General features: G+C 37.1%; 1 protein-coding gene across 5 annotated transcripts in view; it reads right to left on the reverse strand.

Annotated features, from left to right (window-relative positions):
* SLC4A7 (solute carrier family 4 member 7) overlaps positions 1-20,352 on the reverse strand; it is a 92,286-nt gene that overhangs the window by 47,409 nt on the left and 24,525 nt on the right. For all 5 annotated transcript variants that reach the window (XR_008436100.1, XM_053972333.1, XM_053972323.1 and 2 more), the window contains exon 2: positions 9,201-9,282. Coding sequence is in view for 4 of the 5 variants with exons in the window: in XM_053972333.1 (XP_053828308.1) it covers positions 9,201-9,282 (82 nt within the window). In the remaining variant the exon portion in view is untranslated. The remainder of the gene's footprint in view (positions 1-9,200; positions 9,283-20,352) is intronic.

The raw sequence follows: 20,352 nt of genomic DNA on the forward strand, positions 1-20,352 counted from the left end.
GTTTTAATATTGTGAATAAGACAAAAAAACAACCTTGAAGGAATCTGATACTGTTCAGGATTTTACTACCTGAGAAATAAGAATTTCCACAGTTTGGTCTCTTGGTGTTCCCACAAATAAGAGACAAAAATCCCTCACAGATTTTCCAAGGATCTCCATCTTAAACAATATACCTTGCTAGTGCAAAAACTGGCATTTGTAATAGTGTGACCATTTCCATAGTCAAAGTCCATGTTGCTGCATGGAGGAGAGGAGGAAATTATGAGTCTATCTCCTTTTACCTAATTGTACTGTGACAGAACTTTTTTCTTTTTTTTTTTTTTTTTTTTTTTCAGTAGAAAAATTTGGAGGAGAGCAGATATGCCTGCAAAGACATAGGTAAAAGCTATGGAAAACTGAGCTGAAATAAACAACAAACAGGAGATGTTTTTAAACAACCTGTGTCCACAGCAAATGGCTTTTACTATTACAGAACCACAGAATTGTGTCCAGGTGCCTCACAGCTGCCTCAAGCACACCAAGCAGGCACTGCCAAGTTAGTAACCTGAATGGTCAGTCCACAACCTACAACATTTCATATTGCTGTTCCACTCCAAAAGGAAGATTTAAAGGAAGCACCTTCTTGCTACCCAAACAAATGAGGGTCTCACAGAGACAGTAACTAGTCTAGCCATGGGTTACTAACCTGCCCTTCAGCCCACACTGCCCAGAAGCCACTACTGTGAGACTATTTCCTCACGTAGACATGGTCTTGCAGGCAAATGTAAGCCAAGAATACCTTCCCCAAAACACTTCTGTATATGCAAAGTGTTCAGACATCTGCAATGGTATTTTAGGACTAATATGAAATGTTAATAAGTAAATGATTTTCAGCATTTATAAAGTAAAATGGATCACAATCCAATGTAGTTCCATTAGAATAAGTTTAAGAAAAAATATGACGTTGACAAAAAGCCTCTGAAATATTTTTCAGAGCAAGCAGTGAGGGTGGCAGTACAATAGACTAACAAAGAAAATTTTACCTACAGCAAACCAAAGCTTATGGGTGCACCTGACTGTTCCTTAGGAAAAGGGACCTTCATTCTGATATCAAAGTCATAAAGACATTTCAACTACTGTCTAGAAAATCCAAAACTACTGCTGTTGAGTATACTGTCATGATTACCCAAAACCATGTTACAGACACATTCAACTCCAAAAGTGGGCCAAAACTACATATTAAAATTGGACAAGCTTAACTTTGATTCTAACTCAACAAAGCAAAGCATTGAGAAGCCTTCTAAAAATAAGATAGCTGCACTTTGTAGGTCTCTGTTTCCTTAAGTTTCATTATTCAGATAGGAGTAATAATGTTTGCAGATGGACAGATAAAGATTTACTTGCAAATATAATTTACAAGGAAAAGCAAAATGAAACAAAACCATGGCCATTTTTTTTCCTTTATTCCATGTGAATTGGTTGAAACAAGTTACGATATTTTTCAGAAAATTTTTGTCTGGCCAAAAAAACCAAACCTAAACAAACTAAAAATACAGACCTTCATGAAAGGCAATTAATATAAAATTAATATATCATCAGTGAAAGCAATGGAAAGAAATTTAACTCTAAAAAGGCTGGGATTTAAGCATCAGGTGTTATTTTTACAAGGGACACAACGTTTACTTGAATATTGTGTTTAAAAAGTTCCAAAGGTACTTTATGTGACCTTCAAAGCTTTATTCACAGAAATGTCTGTAGCACAGTACCACTTTCAAACAAAGCTTCTTACAGAATTACTATAAACCAATAATCAATAGAATTAGTAGACTGCCCAATACTAATTTTAGTAATACAAAGCTCAAGAGATGATTGCTCATTTTAATCCAACATGACTTTATCCAAGCTTAGCTGTTCAAATCCACTGAGAGTATTTAGTACTTAAGGCCTTTATCAATATGAAACAAACTTAAGTGTTAGGATCTTGAAGCGTGTCTCCATCACATGGTTGATCTCTGATCACATGGTTGGTCTCACTCCAAAAGCCAGTTTGGGTAAAGTCCTATAACATTTACAGAAAAGAAAATGCTCTACATTTCCTGATTTCTCCCCAGAGCTTCTATGAAAATGGTAATAGAAGACTTCTGATGTCTGAGAAAGATTAACAAAAATGCCCTGATGTCACTAGGCCTTCTCTTTTCACACAGAACCTTCTCTTTTCTTTGGCTAGATGCCTTTAAAGCTTCATAGAAAGGACATTGTTCTCCATCTTAACAAGGAACAGCAAAGGAAATCAAGTTTGTATCTATGTGGATTCTCAAACCCTGCTACTTAGAAATTTGAACTAAGAGCAATCATAGATTAATGATGCATGTAAGGACCATCTGGAGGTGAGCTACCTGGTCCAACCTTGCTCAAAGTACAGCCAACTTCAAAGCTGAAGCCATGGTTTTGATCAGTTTAGTTAGGATGACAGCCATCCTTTTAGTAATTTTAAGGATATATATTCTACAGCCTATTTAGGCAACCTATACCAACCTACAGCAACACATTGCCTGAAAAAAAAAAGAAAAAATCCTAATATCCTAAATCCAACTATCACTTCCAATATAGCATCTTCTGTTATCCCCCTCACCCTTTCAACAATGTACCAGTGTGACCCCACCTTCCCAATAAACTCTCAAGTCTGCTGAAGACTAAAACTTTGTGACAAAAATTACTGTTTTTTCTGAAAATCTTCAAATTATAATCTGAAGATGGATAATTTATTTTATACAGAAGCCTTTTTTTAATCAAAATGTCATAATCTATTTCATTCTAGCACGGAGCATTCCAGTATGGAAAATCCAGAGTATCTGCAAGAGAGATCTTAATCCATTCCTTAAGATCAAAAAACAGGGAAGAAATCCAGCTGTTTGATGTCTTAACTCACATCTCCAAATGCATTACCCTAGTAGGAAAGATCTGGAACACAGCATCTCATTCCTTGGTATTAATTTCCCTTACATCACAGAGAGAACTTGTATGCACAAAAATAAGCTCAATGCAATCTACAAGCACAACTTCTTGTGACCTTTTCTGTCACAAGACTGCTCTGAAGGTAGAAGCACAAAAATGGGAAAAAGTAGGTGCATGGAAGAAGTAAGAGTGAGAACAAAAGTGTCTTTTCTTGCTCTTAAAATTTTCAGAGCCCATAGGACTTCTCCAAATATTCTTGGTTCTGGTAAAACTTAAGGAACAAGAACAATGCCTCTACATACACACACACACCCTTATTTATTTATAATGAAAAATTACTCAAGTCACTAATTCACAAAAAAATACTACTGCTATGCTAATTTTCTAATTAAAAATAATGCCCTATTTCTGAAGGATACAATTAAATGCACAAATTAGTATTGATAGTGAAATTCCTGGCGTAAGAAAGAAACTAAATGTTTCAGAACAGCATTTTTCACTTATTTTATAAACTTCTCATGCACATTCCCAAGGAAGAGTCAAATAATTTTCTACAGAATTAATGTATCAAAAGTGAATATAAAATGATTTAATACAATCTTAGTCTTCCACACATCAACTGACTACTAAGAAGTCCTTTAATTACCAAGGATTCTTCTTGTTAAATGAACTATTTAACTAAAGCTATCTCTTGCTCTCAAAATTAAACATTTGAGATAAAATTTTCTAACTGAACCTGTAAGAAAGAAGTAAAGAAAATTCTTTCACCAGATAGCTGCATGCCATGACTGAAACCCAAAAGTTCTCCACAGTACAGCATATTTTAGAATCCAGTACACAACCTGGGCTGTACTCTGAAATCTCCTGCTGCTCCTAGCAATTAGGTCTATCTGAGAATACACCCTTTATACTTGAACTGCTAAAACTGAGAAGCACAATCCCAAACCATGGTTAGTACAGCACAGGGTAAAGTGTTCAGGAAGACTGTTTTCTCACTACGTGACAAAGATTGGGATATCATACTGACAGAAACAGTAAATGCCAGATTTCTCATTATACACAGAAGTGATTTTTTTCTGACTTAAAACCAAATGAGTTCATAGGGGCAGTCATAGAGAAAAATGCACTGAATACTTCTATTAGACACAATCAACAATATTCAGGAAGGCATTATCAGCAACAATATTAGACATGAAGGTAGAAACAGTAGTAGGAAAAGCTTAGTGCTGGGTGGCAGTGCCACACAGGGATCCTGGCACAGACTTCCACCTGTGGCTCACTGCCAGCACCCATCTCCCTTGCCAGGGAAAGGAGCCAGCCCTCAGTACTGATGGGAGGGAGGACAAGCCGTCCCTGCACTGCACAGCCAAGCCAGACCAGAGGTGGGCCCCATGCTTTATCCAAACTGAGGATCCTTGGGCCAGCTCGCCTCTGCACCAGAGTTCAGGAAAAAGGATACACATACAGGGTAATTTCAAAGACTTGTTTCTGTTGGAGGAAAGAAAACCTAGAAATAAGCAATTCAACTGGAAGTCCCATTAACATTCAAGACTAGCCCTTTGTCCACTAAACACAACATAAAACCACAGAATGGTTTGGGTTGCAATGGATCTTAAAGATCACAAGTTCCCATCCCCCTGGTAAAGACACAAGGCTTCCACAATCTAACACTGTTCTTGTAAAGTATTTCATAAGAATCTTCTGAAATGAAAATTTTCTGACTTCATCAATGGGTCACAAATACATTGTCATAACAAATTTAATCATACCCCTCTTTTGTACAAGTGCTTAAATGGATTGGTTTGCCAAATGCATATATTGATATTTATGGAAGGAATCTTCTGCTTCACAGAAGGGCTACTCATTCCTGAGAAGAAGTCAAACTCTCTTCTTTTTTTATTTATTTTGTAAATTAAATAAAAGGTAAACTTACAAGTTTAAACTGCTATGAAACAGTAGCTTTCAGTAAACTGTAAATAGAGAAAACATCCATTCAGAAATAGTTCTAATATCCAAAAAAGCACAAAGCGGCTCTGCGTTACAAACCCAGGATGCAACAGCACAAGTTTAGTCAATTTTTGGAACAACTGATTTTTAAGGGAATAAAAAAAGGCAAAGGTTATGGAAAGTCATCAAAAAGTAATAGGTTGCAGAATAAAGCAGTCTCTTCTGCCTCATGTCAAAAATTTGATATTTGAGTGATCTGCAAGTTTTGCTGTAAGTTTACTTGCAAGTTTACTCCAAGTTTTGGTTTGTGCTGTTTGGTAGAACTTCAGTTTTATGACCATATTACTTAAATAATAATTTTATATGTGTTTCAGATGATAAAACTGTTATAGTTTGTAGTTAGCTGTCTTTTTACAAAATTTCTGATGCAGTCAGAACAAAAACATTACATATTGTTCTCTTAAATAAAAGAAGTTTGGGGAAAAAATCATTAGGACACAGTTTATGTCAAACACTTTAAAAAAGCTTCAAATCATGAAACACTTGTACAGCAAGTCTTCTACTTAGAAACACGATATTTCACCTAAGGGGAGAAAAAATACAGGATTATTTGATTACTTGTCCTTGTAAACTAAGATTAAGTGAAAACTATAGTTCTTTTCTTAAATAAAAATTAAGGATCATCAAGGTATAAGAGATAATAGGGTCACTTAAAATGTAAACATTACTTACACCTGCCACAGGATAATGTGAGAGTAGATAGCTATTAAACCATCTTAAATCTTGAAAGCTGGTGCTTTTATGTGGATTTATGCCACAGAAAACTAGTCTACCAAGACATACATTCCTGACCTCAAGATTGTTTCTGGAACAAAACCCCTGTTATGCGTAAACTGCTTATCTTTGTTATGCCTGCTAAGAGTAACAGAATGTATCCCTTTTCCCTTACACTTTATCTAGCAAATGTATCCTCAAATCAAGGTTGAAAAGTAGCTACACATTTTAACAGATGCAAGCTTGTAGTATCAAGCCAGTCCAAGTTTTCCTTAAACATCATTTAACAAAAAATACCTTTTACAAGATCACATGAAATACCTCTGCCATTAATATGCTTGCCTTACTTCCAACTCCTGGGTTACTTTGTTATTACTCTCATTCACTGCAGCTCAAAGAACCTGGCATCAAGCTAAGAACATTAGGTGCTCTTAAAAAAGGTTATTTTAAGATGTTATTCCCTTTTCTAGCTCTTCTGTAAACTGACATTTCTTAATTCAAAATAAGGCCTTACAGCTTCAGTAAAGTGCAGTACCTTTATTTAGTACACACACAGTCTGCCCACAATTGCAGTTTACCATCTCTAACCATTCCTCTTTTATGGGAAGAGTGTTACAAAACAAGCAGCCTGTGCCTAACCTTTCTAACCTAAACACTGTCACTCCAGACAGGTACCACACTCTGCCAGCCACCATAAATAGAATGCAGAGCTTGAGAAGCTCCAAGACCGAGATCTATCTTCCCCTTCAGCATTTGTTTCTCTTTCCATTAATATTTCATCACAAAATTTCCAGAACGTACACCACCAAGAAACTGACAACACCAAGACATCTTCCCTTTAACTAAAGGGAGCAAAATTATGCCTTCTACTTTGTCAAACCTATCAACATTTGTTTGTACATACTTTAAAGACGTTAAGTATCAGCTGTCCATGTGGGCCCTAAAAAGTGTGGTGCTTCACACCAGAGCTGAACTCAATTCGCTGCTTGCTGACTCTCCTTGAAAGGACATTGATGTATACTTCTGTAAAGGTTCAAAATTCGTAGTACTCCTTTTCAAGTCACCAGAAACACATATTGAAAGACTAGACTGAAATAGTTTAAAGTCCTAAAACACTTCCAATACCCAATGCTTTAGTACAGGGTTTCCCAAGCCTACAAGAAAATGTTCATGTCAGAAACGAAAAATAATGCTAGTTTGAATTGTTTTACTGTTTGCAGCCAACAATCTCAATTCTCCCCTTGTAGGATTTTGATACCAGAATTAGAAACAAAACCTAACAATTCCACATACCTACTTTCATGACAATAGCTTATAAATAACGAACTCTTAAACAGAGCTATAAGTTCACATAAATTTATCCTCTAGAACATCCTGAGTTTGAAGAATCTCTGAGACACTAACTATATGAGTTGAACAATCACACTTACATACCTTTTCCTCTTTCATAAAGGAAAGAAAAAACATTTTGTTCTTTGGAACAGTTTTCACTTTGATAAAAATCAAACGATATGGTGTCTCTCCCTTGCTCCATTCTATCAATAAAAAATTTAATTCTTACAAACATACAAGATACTAAAAAATATATGTGAACACCAAGAATAATTCCTATTTATGTGAGAAAATGTGTACCTATATACAGCTTCACGTATGTGATAATGCTACTGGAAAACAGTTTTTTTTGTCAGATACTTCTTATTAGTTATTTGTTAAACCTCTGTATAGCCAGCCCCTTCTTGCATTGAGATACAAACACTGGGCCACTCCAAAATGAGTGAGGGAGTGAAAGGAAAGATAAGGTGCATGGCTAAGAGCAAGGTGAGGACAGTGAGATCTCAACTCCTCCTTTCAAAAATGCTTATGTTGACTCAAATGTTCATTGGACAGCAGTCTACATTTCACCTTAATTTATTCTTTGGCTATAGGTAAGACAGGGGTATTTTCCATAGCAGTCATCCAAGTGCTTAAATTGCCTCAAGCAGTCTAAGCCACTGCCTTCCCACCCAGTATCTTGATTAACTGCAGTGCTGTACGAGCTGAAGCACTCCTACAAGAATGTGCTTTGAAAGAGACTGGGGAAGTGATCTGGCTGCACGTTCCCATGTCATTCTTTGTGGTCGAGGCATTACAGCTGCTAAGGCTGCTGCCTCCAACACTGCTCCAGCTGGATGCCTGCTTCCCCTTAACCCCTGCCTCCTTGCAAAACATACACACACTTTTTCTGGGTCATCTCCCGAGAAAAGCAAGAGAAAGAAATTAAGGAGGAGGAGACAGCTTAAATCTCCACTGAAGATTCAACTGCAGAAACAGCCAATGCAGTGGCTTCCCTACAGCAGAACCCCATCTAAAACCAGCATTGTCACAGCCTCCACTGCTGCATCTGTCAGCCTCACATCCATGCTTCCTTCCTCTGCTCAGCTCTGCCACACATCCATCTGTGTGGCATTTTGGGTGCTCAACAGCTGAGATCTTGACCATCTTCCTTTGTGAGACTGTTAAACTTTCCAGTGGCTTAAAAGACCTAGCTGGGCTTCTGGTTTGGTCAGGCCAACAGAAGTGTTAGCACAAGACAGAAAACACTAACAGAATGAAGGGAACAGATCAAGAGTATGACTGCAACAGCAGCAAACAACTTTAATCACTTTAAACTGTCTCCTGTTATACCACAGTATGAGAAAAACGTCACAGCAACCTAAATCAATCTTTCTTAGCCAGAAACTGCTGCCATTATGGTTTTCCAGTGTGATGAAGCAGTAAGAGTCAGTACAACTCAGTGAATCTACTACCTTCTAGCATCCTGCAAATGTTAATTAAGCTTCAGAGCATTCCATGTGAAAGGCAAATAATGAAGACTTTAACATTGAATCTCCCTAATCTTTTCTTTGTTCATTAAGTAGCATCCATTAATCCTCATCCCAAACTGATTTGTTTTCAAGTAAGAAAAAAAGAAATGTCTTAGATGAAATATCTAATTTTACGTTCTGTTACATTAAACTAAATAATTGCTAAATGTGGGATCCCGAGACAAATAATGAAGACTACCATAACACTTTACTGATAGCAGATGGTGGAAGATACAGTTTACTATGGAACCAGAGGGACAGTTACATGTCTGTTCAGACTCTCAGTATTTGAAGTCCATGACCACAATCACAAGGATACTTAACTTTCAGAAAAGAAAACAAACATCTCCCTCATGACCCCTGTTTCCTGACTTTTCATTCTGCAGAACGTGACATCATTCATGCTGGAAAATTACTTACCAACAAGAATAATTTTTTTCAAACCTAAGTCTAAGAAGCAAGCTTTCCTTGGAAGGCTTCAATAATTTTTTTTTTTTTTTTTTGTGACAGACTAGAACAGTGGATATTTACCAGCATACACAGAGACAAAACAGGGCAGGTCATCTCTGCCTTTCACCAGTTTTACTCCCAGAATTTCATGACAGCCATAAAATTTTGATTCCTTTTAGCAAGGAAAATTCATCTTTTCTCCCTAGACAAAAAAATGCATGTGAAGCAAACACAAAACCACCACAAACTTACTCTCTAGTTCTTCTTTCTCAAAATTTGTATTGATAGTAGAGCTGATTTTGCCCATATCCACAACAGCTTCTTCATCATGACCCTGAAGAAACAAGACACAAGTTTAAGTTACAACTAAATAGAACTACTTTTTTCCTAAATTCCTAAATATGTTCTGAAATAGTATGTCGCCACTGAAAACCTACCCATCCAGTTTTTCAAGAAAACGTTACCCTGCATTGAAAGAAAAGGGAGTAAATCAATAGGCAGGCTAAATACCATAAAATTTCCTTCTGCAATGCTGTTGGATTTCATTGTATCAACAATCAGGACACATATTTCAATAGTGCAGTATTCTTTTAGCTTTTTATTCAACAGCAATCAATCTACTTCAATAAAATAACTGGTAAATTTATAAAAAGATACCGAAGTTAATATTGAGAGATCTCAAGCTCTTCTCTTCAGGGGCAATTCCTGTGTGAGATTTTCCAGCACAAATAAGAAGCTTTTTTAAACAAAGGGGTAGCAAAAAGGTTAGGTTATGCAATCTAAGGTCCTTCCCAGAACAACAGCTCTGGAAATATCAAAATAACTGCTTCATTCAGGTTTCAACAGCCAGCTTGTTAACCTAATTCACTTTTTTTTTTTTTACCCACAAAATTAAAAAGCAGCAGTTTCCAGCAGACCTTTTCAGCTTCCATTACTACTAAAACCACACTACTCATAATGTGCAGTATTTGAAACAGATATAGGGTTACCTCTAAATACGTCCTCTAATCATAGTTAGCACATCGCTAAAGCAGACCTTAAAACTGCCTTTTGCTCAGTCTTGACAAAAATGAAGTAACTGAATAGTAGAAATCTCAAGCCCATCTCAGACTTGACATCAAAACAACATTAAAGATGTCTTTCTCCACATAATGCCTTTGCATTCCTTAGAATAAAGTTCACTTTTCACAGCTCACAAATTACAGTCTCCTGAAGGAGCTGGTTCTCCAAAAGAACAACTGCCTAAAGGCAGTTTCACATCCAAATATAAGGGCAAGGCTAAATGCTAAAGATAACTGTCCCTGATCTTTCTGCTCCCTTGGGCACACACTTTTTCCCTTAAGTCAGACTTAACCATCATGAAATCAGATAAAAAGCGCTTAAGAAGCGGTATGGTTTCTTTGTTGTTTGTTTGGGGGGCTTCTTTAGCTTTTTTATAACAATTTGATTCATTTTCCATTGGATCAGCTCACCAAAGTGACTCCTCTTGTGGCCATGTGACAGCCAGATCCACCACAAGTTTATCTGCTTGATCACTGCTTCTAGCAGCATATACATTGGTCTGATGCATTTACATCAATCCACAGAGGATCTGTGATAATGGGTTCATGAGGGAAAAACAGAAGCCTAAATCAGGAGTCTTACAGAAACTGAGAACCCTAACAGTGATGACATTCACCTAAACTTTGGTCTTAGAATTATGCAATTGCTTTATATATAGAACAAGTTTGTCACCTCACAGAAAAAGTGGCAAGGGTGAAAAGCAACCTACCTGTGTGTAACAGGTACAAGCTAAAACACACTGTATCAACTCCCACTCACAAAAAAAAAAAAAAAAATTGAACACAGAACTCCTTGATCTTAACAAAAAATATCTTTATTATAGTATATTGTGTGCATATACACAAAAAAAATTAAGTATTTAACTACTGAGGAAAGAAGATTAAAGAATATGAAGATGACAAGCACCACATGCTGGGACAAAATTCTGATGAGGTTCAAAAAAAGGTTAGATGCAGCTAGACCACAAAAAACCAAAAGCAGCTGGCACTATGTAAATAAACAAAAACACAAGAGGAAAGAGTAGCATGTGGCAGAATATACCTCTGAAAACTAAATACAAGTCAATTCTGAGCTGTGTCCTTGAAAATAGGATTTTCAAGAAAGGCATTACACAGTAACCTAACTTTGTCAGTACTGATGCATTGTAGTGACAGTAGAATTTTGCAAGCAGGTTAGAAAAATCAAAACTCTGTACACTCCACAGAGTTACAATTTCAAAAATTGAGGCGGTATCTGTTGGGCAAGACTGTGAACATGTTCCAAGGACCTGGTAATAAAAAAGTGGTTGAAATTTTTCAAGTGTCATGGTAATAAGATGGGAGGGGAGTATGGGGGGAAATAGTATATTCCTGTCTCCTACACACCAAAATTGAGCATACTGTTGTACATTCCTGCTCACAGAAACAGATACACACAGTAGGCATGTTACCATAAAATTCCAAGTAGAGATGGAAGCAGATGGAAGAATTACAAATCCTTTGAACTACCTTAAATGTTTTTTTTATATCTGAGTAGGAAAAAAAAAAACCCTAGTAATAGGAAAACTGCTATCAAAACCTGTTCCACAATTAGCTTCATGGTTACAGCCACAGACTCCTGAAAAATCCTGTACCTAAACACACTCATCCTCAGCAGTCCTTTTACGACACTTGAAATCTTGCCAAACACACAGTTTTTGAGCAATAAAGGAAGAAAGAGTTTTTCTCCAGATGATAGAAACAACTGCATTACCAGTAGAAAACTGCATACACACTGTGAAAAATACACACATAAGGAAAATTTTCATCTCCCCCAATAACATTTTGAAACTGGATTTGCTGTGTGCCCTACATCACATTATTAATTTTTATCACTCTTTGCTTTAGTAAAAGAAATTCTCTGCCAAACTCTTACATACAGAAGCAGCCTTCAAAAACCATATCACATGAAAGTAACATGTCTTTTAAGATTAGATTACAGGAAGGCATGTGTGCCCTTGCAAACCGTTCTGTCACTATCTCAAAGTACTCAACATATGCAAAGACTCTTCCAAGAATAAACCATTAATAACCACAAATATCATACATGAAGGAAGCATATCATTTACAACCTTTGTTCAGAAAAACACAAAGCATCATTTTAACATATCTGTTTTGTGATGCCAAGAACAAATGCCAGTATAAGATACTTTTGCCTTAGGTCAGCTAAAAAATCAAAAATATTCAAATACATTATAAAGTCACTCTGAACTACAACTATTTCCTGGTTAAAAATAAAGTCTGTAGGGCATAGATTTCCAGTTATTATAGATAATCTATCATGTCAGTTAAAGACACTGAAGGGAGGGAAAATTTTACAGTTGCCATTTCAGTTCTCTTGTCTACTTTCTTAACTTTTTACATAAACAAAGAACAGCGGGGGATTATGGAAAATTCGTCAACTTCCCTGTTTTAGGCAGAGAATGATTGGAGCTTAAAGCAAATATTCCTGGGCAGTTTACCATTCGCTGCATGGGAAACTTTACATAGGACAATCCCACAGATGCCCAAATACAGCTGATGTAGACAACACAAAATAAAATTCAAGACTAATTTATGATGTATGTAACTTTCATTTTCAGTCAAAAGACAGAACAATTGAGAAGGGGAAAAAAAACCCAACATAAGCAGCAACCAAAGTGCCCTAGGGAGAGATTAAGCTTTCACCTCTGGTTTGCACTTTTTTTTCATAAAAAGGAGAAGGTAATTTATAAAAACTGAACAAACCCAGAGTATTTCAAAGGAAAAAAAAAATAAAAAGTCTAGCACATTGTATTAAGATACACTAAGTGTACTTTTTCCTAACACCAGATTTCTGGATACTCATAAACATACTGCAGAAACAACCTCCAGTATTACCTTTGTAATCAGCTAGAGGTGCCTGCATACACTAAAATCTGTCTTCTCAGCCTTCTGCAGTAAATCACACAAGACTTTCAAATACTCTGTGCTAGAGCAGACTCCCAGTTTTCAAGACCTCTGGTTTTCAAGTGTCTTTTCTCAGTCCATGAAAAAAGAGTAATTCCCCCTTGCAGGAAACTAAGTACCAGAAATTGTTAACACTACTTATTTACCTTCTCAAACATTTGTAATCATTTAGTTGAGTACACTTTTGGTATCTACCATATAAATGTTTTTTTCAACTATTATTGAATAAAGAGTCAATCCTAATTTGCATTAATTTTTATAGAAAGCCCTAAGTTTGGAAGAATTGACAACCTCCAGCAGCATGCGGTGGCTGCAGTCTCAAGGACTAGCATGAAGATGACGCATGGATTATTAAATCCAACAGCAAGTTTCCACTGTCATCTCTGCAAGCACTTCTCACCATGCAACTCACTTAACCTTGTGCAGTCACACACACTATTTCAGACAGGCATGCTGCCAAAGTGCATTACTGAATAACCACTTCCAAGACAGACAACTTGCTAGAAGCACATTTTTAAGGTACTTGAAATACAGTTCAATCAAATCATTCTGGTGATAGACAGTGATCATAAATAGCTGATACAGCTAACTGTAAACCTTTGAAATCTATGAGCAATACAGTAATTGTGTTAAGAATAATTTGAGCTCAACATTTAAGACCATTACTTAGCTAAGTCAATGTTTATGTGCTCCATTTACATTTCCTCAGATTAAAGTTCTTCCCAGCAGAATCAAGGAGTGACTTGCAGTACCAGAAGGGACTGTATTACTGCTGATGAAAGTAAGTAGGGCTTAAGAGAGGGAACAAATAAACAAAAAAAACTCCACAAACACCATCATCCTTCCCTCTCCCCTCCTCCAAAAAATTACATTACAACTTTTACACTACAAAGAAGCTTCACTGCAGCATTTATTGAAGTAGATGCAAATAAAAAAAAAAAAAACCACCAAAACCAAAAACCCAACACAAAAACCAACCCCAACTCAGGATGGGAGGGGGAGGAGCATACTCATATCAATGTTTTTCCTTTATATATCTGCCCCTGGCCAACAGTTTAACACTTCTTATTTTAACAGTATTCTAATATAACTGCCTGTAGCATCCCAGTGGTCCTACATACTGCTTTGTGACTGTAACTGTATCTCAATTTCTCTGGCTTGAAGAGAAAGCAAAGGGTTCCCCTCTCATTCCCAGAAGAACCCATGGATACATCTCTACTTTTGTAAGCACAAGAGATCTGGCAGACAGGATTTTCCTCTTAGGCTGGAATGTGGCACCAAGAAATCATTCCTCTCAAAACAGGAGCACACCCTGCTTACAGACCCAACTGGCAAACCTTTGTAGCACACTGCTGTAGATTTACCAAGATCAACAGCCTATGAGTACTTGTACACAGTGCATTTTGCCTTTCACATCAGTTCTTCCTTCTTTCACCACCAGTAAGTACATAGGAGCAGGTCAGCTGGATCAAACCATCCATCAACATTCTGTCTGCAAGAGGAGACAACAGGAGGGGCCCTGTGCAAACTGGATCAGTGTCAATGGTGGCTTGACCTTAGGAAACATAGCCAAAGCAGGACTCTTGTTTTATTATCAGCCCTCCTTTGTGGGATGTCCATTCAGGAGACAGATATGACAGCCATCAAAAAAAAATCTCCAGTGACAAACCAAAAAATTAATTAACATAAGATTGTTGATATTGCTCTGCTTCCAAAATTAAGGTTTGGCTATAAAAAGGCATTAAAACCTTCATTTTGACCATGTATCTCAAAGATAACCGAAGAGGAACTACACAACCTCACTTTGCAAATGTATCGAGGTATGTGTGTCTACATCAATAAAATATTTTAAAACTGAACTTTTTCAAAAATAGATAAACTCACTTGTTTTGGTGGTCTATTTCAGAAGTCTGCATTTCTGTTCTAGGCATACATAATACTCCACATAGTCAGGAAATAAAATACATCTCAAATTTACAGAATGCACATACAACCCCCTCTCTATCCATTCGACCTCCCAGAGCTGCAAGTTAATAAGAACTAATGTTTCAGGGAGTAAAAAGCAGAAAAGACCAGTGTTGTAGACCCACAAAATTAGGAGATTAAGTCTACCAGGGATAGCAACCCTAGAAGGGAATGAAAAGAAACCAGAAAAGGTGTATTTATTAAGGTAATATCTGAATGCTGTATGCAGAGTTGAATGACAATCACTCTACTTCAGGCAAGCATCAGGGGTACCCCATAGGTCTCCCATTGCTACCCACACACAGCACCAAGCAGCCTTAGTTAGAAGTGAGTAAATAGGAAGGGTTTGTAGGTTTGGTGTACCTGCAGGAACAACTAACAGCAGCATTTGGTAAGTTCTAATTGTTTTACTTCTCTTTCAGACTGATTCTGCTTTTAAACCAGAGGTAAGAGGTAAGATGAGCCCACAGTGGGCAGAAGGACAGGCACCTGTAGTTGCTGCCTCCTTGAAGGACAACCAGGATTAAAAAAATAAAAAAATAAATAAATAAATAAAATTAAAAAAAAAAAATCAAACTTCTTCCTAAATAACAGTAAGTGAAGGTATTAGGCAGGCTATCAAACTGTTCAACTTTAGTTGATCCTACAGATGCATTTGAAGTAAGTTCTTTGGGCACAGTCTCTGTGCAGCAATACTGTATCGTCAGAAGTTGCCAGTGATGAAACACTACCAGTTCTAAATCAAGCACATCAACCTAACAGCCAAGGAAAAATGCACCACATATAAATGAGCCCTGTCTCATTTTGTCATCGTACAATTTTTAGCTGGCCTTGCCCTCTAAATATATACAGATGAGAGCACAATTAATAATAATTCACAAACAGAACACTTGCCAGGTTTAAAATAGGAAGCATACTGTTGATGGATTCCCCCTTAGTTGTATTTTCTAAGGTCTCCTTTGCACAGGAACAGCTGCTTTCCAGAGTTTTCCCCCCACTACTTTCTTAGCAGAGGGTATTGCTCAAGCACTACAGGAATGACTCTAGTTCAGCTCAATGGCTTTGGTGTCACCACACACCCCCCTTTTCCTGTGAATTTTACCTGTGCGTGTATAACTCCTATTTTACACTAGAATCCTCACATGTAAATGACAGCCCCTCCTAATCAAAGCTACGCTCAGAGCCTCGCAGGAGGGTGTGACACTTAGATTTATTTCAGTAAGACCATAACTGTAACAGAAGAGGTTAGGGATACTTAGAAGTTTTTTTAGCCTACTAATCCTCTAATTAACTGTTCAGCTTACCTTACTAATACATCTGACCAATCTGCTTCTAGAAGACTTATAATAAGCACAGCAGCTCTACAACCCTTGTTTGGACAAGTATGTCCAAAAGATATCAACAGACTTCCAGAAGTCAGACTCTCCAGAAGTCTCATTGTACTTTTAATTTTCCAAAACTGTGGAGGGCACTAAAGATGTATATGTGTGCTACTTAAACACTACAAAACCCAAGCACTTTCAGGAAAAAAAGCAGCTCTAAACACACTAATGTTTTGATTCTTGCACCATCGAAATCTAATGTTTGTAAGTAGTTTTATCTCAGTTCTAGCAGGCCTTACTCCAGCCAGGGTCATATTGAGCACCACAACGTGCAAGAGAAGCCCATCCCAGAAAAACTAAACATGTCTTTGGACAGTAAACCAAGTGTTTGTGTTAATCACAAGAGAATATTAAATTGCAAGAAAAAGTCAGAAAGAAAAGGAAACATAATGCCAACAAGAGACTGGTCACAATTGTGAATGGCTATCAACCATGGCACATCACAGCAATTCATAAAAAAAAACTGGCTTAGAACAAGCACAGGAAAAAGAGATGGCTTGATTCCTAGCAAAGTATGACTAAGGTGCAGGTGAGTATTTGATTCAAATTAGAAGGCTATTTGAATTCAGCCTGAGTATTCTCCAAGCCAGAAAATTCACCACCATGCATAAACTTAGCAAATACTGTCACCAATCCAACACAAGATATCAAATTGCATATCTAATATTACAGTAGCTATTTTATAAAGTTGCATTTTATCACTGCCTCACAGTACTAAATTTCATTCAAAAAAAAAAAATCCGTATCTCCATTCACTTAAACATAATTAAGCGAATTCCTGAAATTAAAAAAACGCAGAAGTACTATCATGTTTACAACTATTTGCCTAGTCTTCTAGGCATATGCTTGCTTGATAGAGTTCTGTGGCCAAAGCTGAAAGAAGCACCACAATGAAAATCAAAAATCGAGCACTGTACTACAGAGACCTTGACAAACAAAAGGCCACTACAATCTGATACACTCTAACACATAAATCAAACTCCTTCTTATGCTCACACAAGGGAATAGAAAATTTAACTCTCATATATAAGGTAATTCAGGGATCTTTAGTTTCACACCTTAGGAAAATTCCATCCCACAGATTTTAGTTTCCAGGAAACTTTTAAAGTAGTAATCCCTGTTACACGCTGCATTGCAGTTACATGGCAGTGGTAATGACAACCCATACAACGGCTAAGAAATAGCTTGTAACACTAATACTAGAATTCATTGTACAAATCCCCACAAATGGAGTTTTTATCTGTGCCACTGAGGTCTGAAGAAAATGTTATCTCTACAAACACTTCAGGTACACAGCTCATTAAGTTCACTTTCCCTATTTTTGTCAAAATGGAACAATTAACCAGCTGTTTCAATAGTCTCTACCAGAAACATCCCTGCTATACTTGCACAGAATCAAGCAAAGCCACAGTTGATAAGCTTCAAATTAAGAAAGGCTGACTCAAAATAATGTAAAAGAAAAAATAACCCAATCCAAAACACTCAACCAATCTCAAAGTCTGGTAGTATACTGTCACAATTGTAAGAGTACATTTTCTTTCTGAATTAAGCTTACTACGATTAAGCAATTCTAACAACACAGCAAATATCTTCCCTAATACAGAAATCTCTTCTCAAACTCCTATCACCAATCTTTCAAAAATTTCTTCCACAACTAGTGAGTCTAAGGTAGCACACAATTCTGAGCCACAGGTGCTAAATATCACTTGCATCAAATCACATTCAAGCCATTATTACGTTACACAGCTGCTATTTACATACAGGTTGCATTTTCTTCCCTTGACGAGCTTCTTCCATGCTGATGTGCAGAAGCAGAGAATGCCCTTGTACAAGACCCTGTAATGAACCTCCCCAGAGATCAGAGCCTGCGCATACATGACTGCTTTAGCTGCCTGTGCCTGACACAGATGTACTCCGGGAAATTGCTCCCCAGCCAATCGCTCGCGCTCCAGTCGCTCATCTCCCAAGCCACTGATTACGGCGACCGCAGGGTCTCACAGCAGCAGAATGGGCAAGACAGCATGCCTTCAATTCCAGCTCAGGGAATACCAAAAAAGGAACTGAAACAGAGTTCCACATTGCACATTTTCTGCATCAACAGCTGCTAAGAACAGCTCCAAGGTAATATTTTTGCTCTGATCCAAGACTTCATTAGCACTACAAAACGCATTTGTACCTCAGGTCACAGAACAGAACAACCCAGAAGTCAAACATCTGCAAAGTGTGTTTATAGCTGTATTATCAACCTCTCACTGAATACTCATTCCAATGCAGGTGTTTGGGGTTTTTTTTAACATAAGCTATATATTCTTGTTCAACAAAATAAACCAAGTCTTCCTAAAAAGAAAAATCTTTTTTTTTCCCCTCCTGTTGAAAAGGTAAAAAAGCACTGATGTTAGCTGTAATTAATCTCACGTGTCCTCCCAGAGTAAGCTGTCTCTCTTTCAGGTATTACATGAGTAGCTGTATTTTTTCCTTCCCTAAGCTAACCTTTGAAAATTGCAACCTCTGCTTGAGCAGATCAAATTCAGAGCTTCATTTTACTCTTTCCCTCTTCATCACTGACATACCCTAATTTCCTTGTCCCATCATAAAATGCATGGGAAAACTGGCTCTTTAAGGAGTTATCTATAACTTAACCTTTAAGACATGCTACTGCATTGCTTGTTGCTTTCTCTTCTTGTACTCCTACGTCTTGTTTGATGAGAACTCTAGTAATGAAGCTGGACTGATGCCACTCCAACCAACAAACAACTTGGACAAAATAGAACAAGTAACATACTGTCCATGAACTTGGTGCAAATACATTGTGCAACTATGAAGATGGTATTTATCACCTAGCTGTAGAGAAATCAGGAGGCCACATTCAGCTCCTCGCACTGCCTCAGTCCAGAAAATTCTCTAACCATAGGCTAATCAAAGTATTCTCAGATAGTGCTGACAAGAGAGTTTAAAAGTAGTTTGTTTCCACTCTGTAAATAGAAATTCACTCTAACACACGTACGCATCTTTTAACTTCCAAGCTATTGAAGGCCTCTCTGCTGCCATATGTAAATGGTTATAAACTAAATGATTCATACAGGAAGCACAGAGTTAAACATAAATATCAGATACCCTAACTCTTAGAGATCTCTTCTAAACTGGGCATCCTAAATCACACCTATTCTTTCCCTAACACAGAGCACAGATTCACACAGTTGTTCAGCTGCTCAGATGAATACTGAAACAGCTATGCAGGAACTGTGTCCTGGTGGCTCTCCCATACTTTGATGAACTGTACCTTAGCATAAACCCATACTAAAAGTAATTCAATTGCTACAAGTAAAAAAGATGTTTAAGTCGAGAGTGGGTGTGCGAAGGGCAAAGAGGCTGTCTATTCCTTACGGATAGAATAAAAGACAGGTGGGAATCACATATTTTATTTCTTTTATTTTTTAAATTTTTATAAGCCTGGGGAAAATTATTTGCTTGGTTTGAATACTAAAAAAAAAAAAACCTTTCTGAAGCAGCTTATTGAATTTCTTTATAGTCTGTAGTCAGCCAATTCCTTGTTAACAGTCACTCAGGAACAAAACAAACAAAAAAAAAAAAACCACTCAGAAGCAAGACAAGCATGTTTTTTTTTCAAACAGATGGAAGTTTTTGTCTTTTAAGTCCCATACCAAAACACTTTGTGGATAAACGTCTGCTCTTCCCTTAGAGTAAATACCAGGAAAAAGCTTCCCATCAAATGGAGAACAGCACAGCAACTTCAAACTGCAATTGTTTCAACATGTTTAACTACATAAGTAAAACAAACTGTAGGCAAATATATTCAAAATTATCACATCCTTGAACACATTCAGTGACAACACTGTGAGAACTCAGAGCAGAACTATTTGTGCTGGAGCAATATTTTAACCGTATGTTTGATGCTGCAAAAAATCTCTATAAAGTGTATGAGTGCATTTATTTTAACAAAAGAAACATAAGTACCTATCATGAAACATACATATTTTCCTTCAACTTTCGAAAGCTTCTTCATTTTCACTTTTATACCCCTTCAAATTT

Source organism: Vidua macroura, chromosome 1 (assembly GCF_024509145.1).
Source record: "Vidua macroura isolate BioBank_ID:100142 chromosome 1, ASM2450914v1, whole genome shotgun sequence".
NCBI lineage: Eukaryota > Metazoa > Chordata > Aves > Passeriformes > Viduidae > Vidua > Vidua macroura.